General features: G+C 77.1%; 1 protein-coding gene across 1 annotated transcript in view; it reads right to left on the reverse strand.

Annotated features, from left to right (window-relative positions):
- Positions 1-748, reverse strand: part of LOC101625525 (putative SCAN domain-containing protein SCAND2P) — a 2,230-nt gene extending 1,482 nt beyond the window's left edge. Inside the window, exons 1-2 of the mRNA XM_004695488.2 lie at positions 599-748; positions 178-286 (exon numbers count right to left, since the gene is read on the reverse strand). Coding sequence (XP_004695545.2) covers positions 178-286; positions 599-748 — 259 coding nt within the window. The remainder of the gene's footprint in view (positions 1-177; positions 287-598) is intronic.
- Between the last annotated feature and the right edge of the window lie 609 nt (positions 749-1,357).

Genomic DNA, 1,357 nt, shown 5'->3' on the forward strand with positions numbered 1-1,357 from the left:
CGCCTGGGGGTGGACAGGGAGGCGCCGGCTGGCCCCAGCACCCCCGGGTCCCTTCAGCCGCGGGGGGCCCCTCGCCTGCCCCACACACCACCTCCCCCTCCACCCCGGGGCCGGGACACAGGACTGTCTGCAGCGGGAGGCCAGCGGCTGCTCGGCCAGGCCGCCCGCTGGCCTCACCTGGGTCCTCCGCGGCAGGGGGCTCCTCTTCCGCCCCGGGGCTGGGCGGAGGCCCCCGGGGCTCCACCTCCTCTGACAGCACCTCCCGGCCCTGCACCCGGACTGTCACCTGGAGGTGCCGAGAGTCAGCGCGGACGCAGCCAGGGCTTCCGCCGCCCTCGAGGGGCCCCAGGACCCAGCTGGGCAGGTCCTGGCGGCTGGGGCGCCTGCAGCTGTCTCTGTGCTTCCCCACCCTGCACCCCACCCCAAGGTCCCGGCTCCGGGGACCCGGGGCTGGGCCAACGAGACTGGCCCCGGGGCCATCTCCCTTTGCTCGAGGTCAGCTGCAGGTGACCACTTCCGGGGCCCAGGCGGCGGCCCCCGGGGTGAGGCCCAGCTGGAGGTGGGTGCTGCTGTCAGCGGGGCTCAGGGCCCGACTCACCCATCTCCGGGGCCCTCCTGGCTCGCGCCGCAGCCCCTCCACCAGGGCAGCGGCCTCCTCGGGGCTGCCCGGCCGCTGGCCCTGCACCCAGGCCCGGATCTCGGGGGGCAGCGCGCCCAGGAACTGCTCCAGCACCAGCAGCTCCAGCATCTGCCCTGCCTGAGGGTTCGGCCTTCAGACCGCAGGCGCCAGGGCCGTGCCGCGCCAGGCGGGGGTGGGGGCGCCGGAGCTGAGGGCTGCGCCGGGAGGCTGGTTCACGCCGGGGTCCGCGCGGCTGGCACTGGCCAGCGGGCCCCATGGGGAACCGGCCCACGGAGTGCGCCCGGGAGCTCCCGGTGAGAATGTGCGGTGGTGTGCGGGACCCCGCGTGTGGGGGGCCGCCCTGGAGGCTGGCGGGGCGCGGCCCAGGGGCGGTCAGTACATCAGGAACGGCAGGCGGCCAGCGCAGCCACCAGCCACACCCCGGGGCCGCGGAGGGGAGGGAGAGGGCGGGCGGCCGCGAGGACACCTGGGAAACGGGCCTCCGTGAGGGGTGGCTGGGCGCTGAGGCCGCGGCATGGGGCCCCCCGAGTCTTGCCCCTCCTCAGGGGACGACAAGCGGCAACCTGCAGAGGCTGGGCAGGACCTCGGGGCGGCCGGAGAGGGCAGGTGTCAGGCCCGCGAGGCCCCCAATGTGCCTGGGGGGAGTGGGCAGCCGGCTGGGCCGGGCCGCAGCACAGGGCCGGGACCTGCCCGCCCTGCTCCCCCCACCCCGCGCCC

The sequence above is a fragment of the Condylura cristata genome, unplaced genomic scaffold, assembly GCF_000260355.1.
Source record: "Condylura cristata isolate star-nosed mole 26May11 unplaced genomic scaffold, ConCri1.0 scaffold00066, whole genome shotgun sequence".
NCBI lineage: Eukaryota > Metazoa > Chordata > Mammalia > Eulipotyphla > Talpidae > Condylura > Condylura cristata.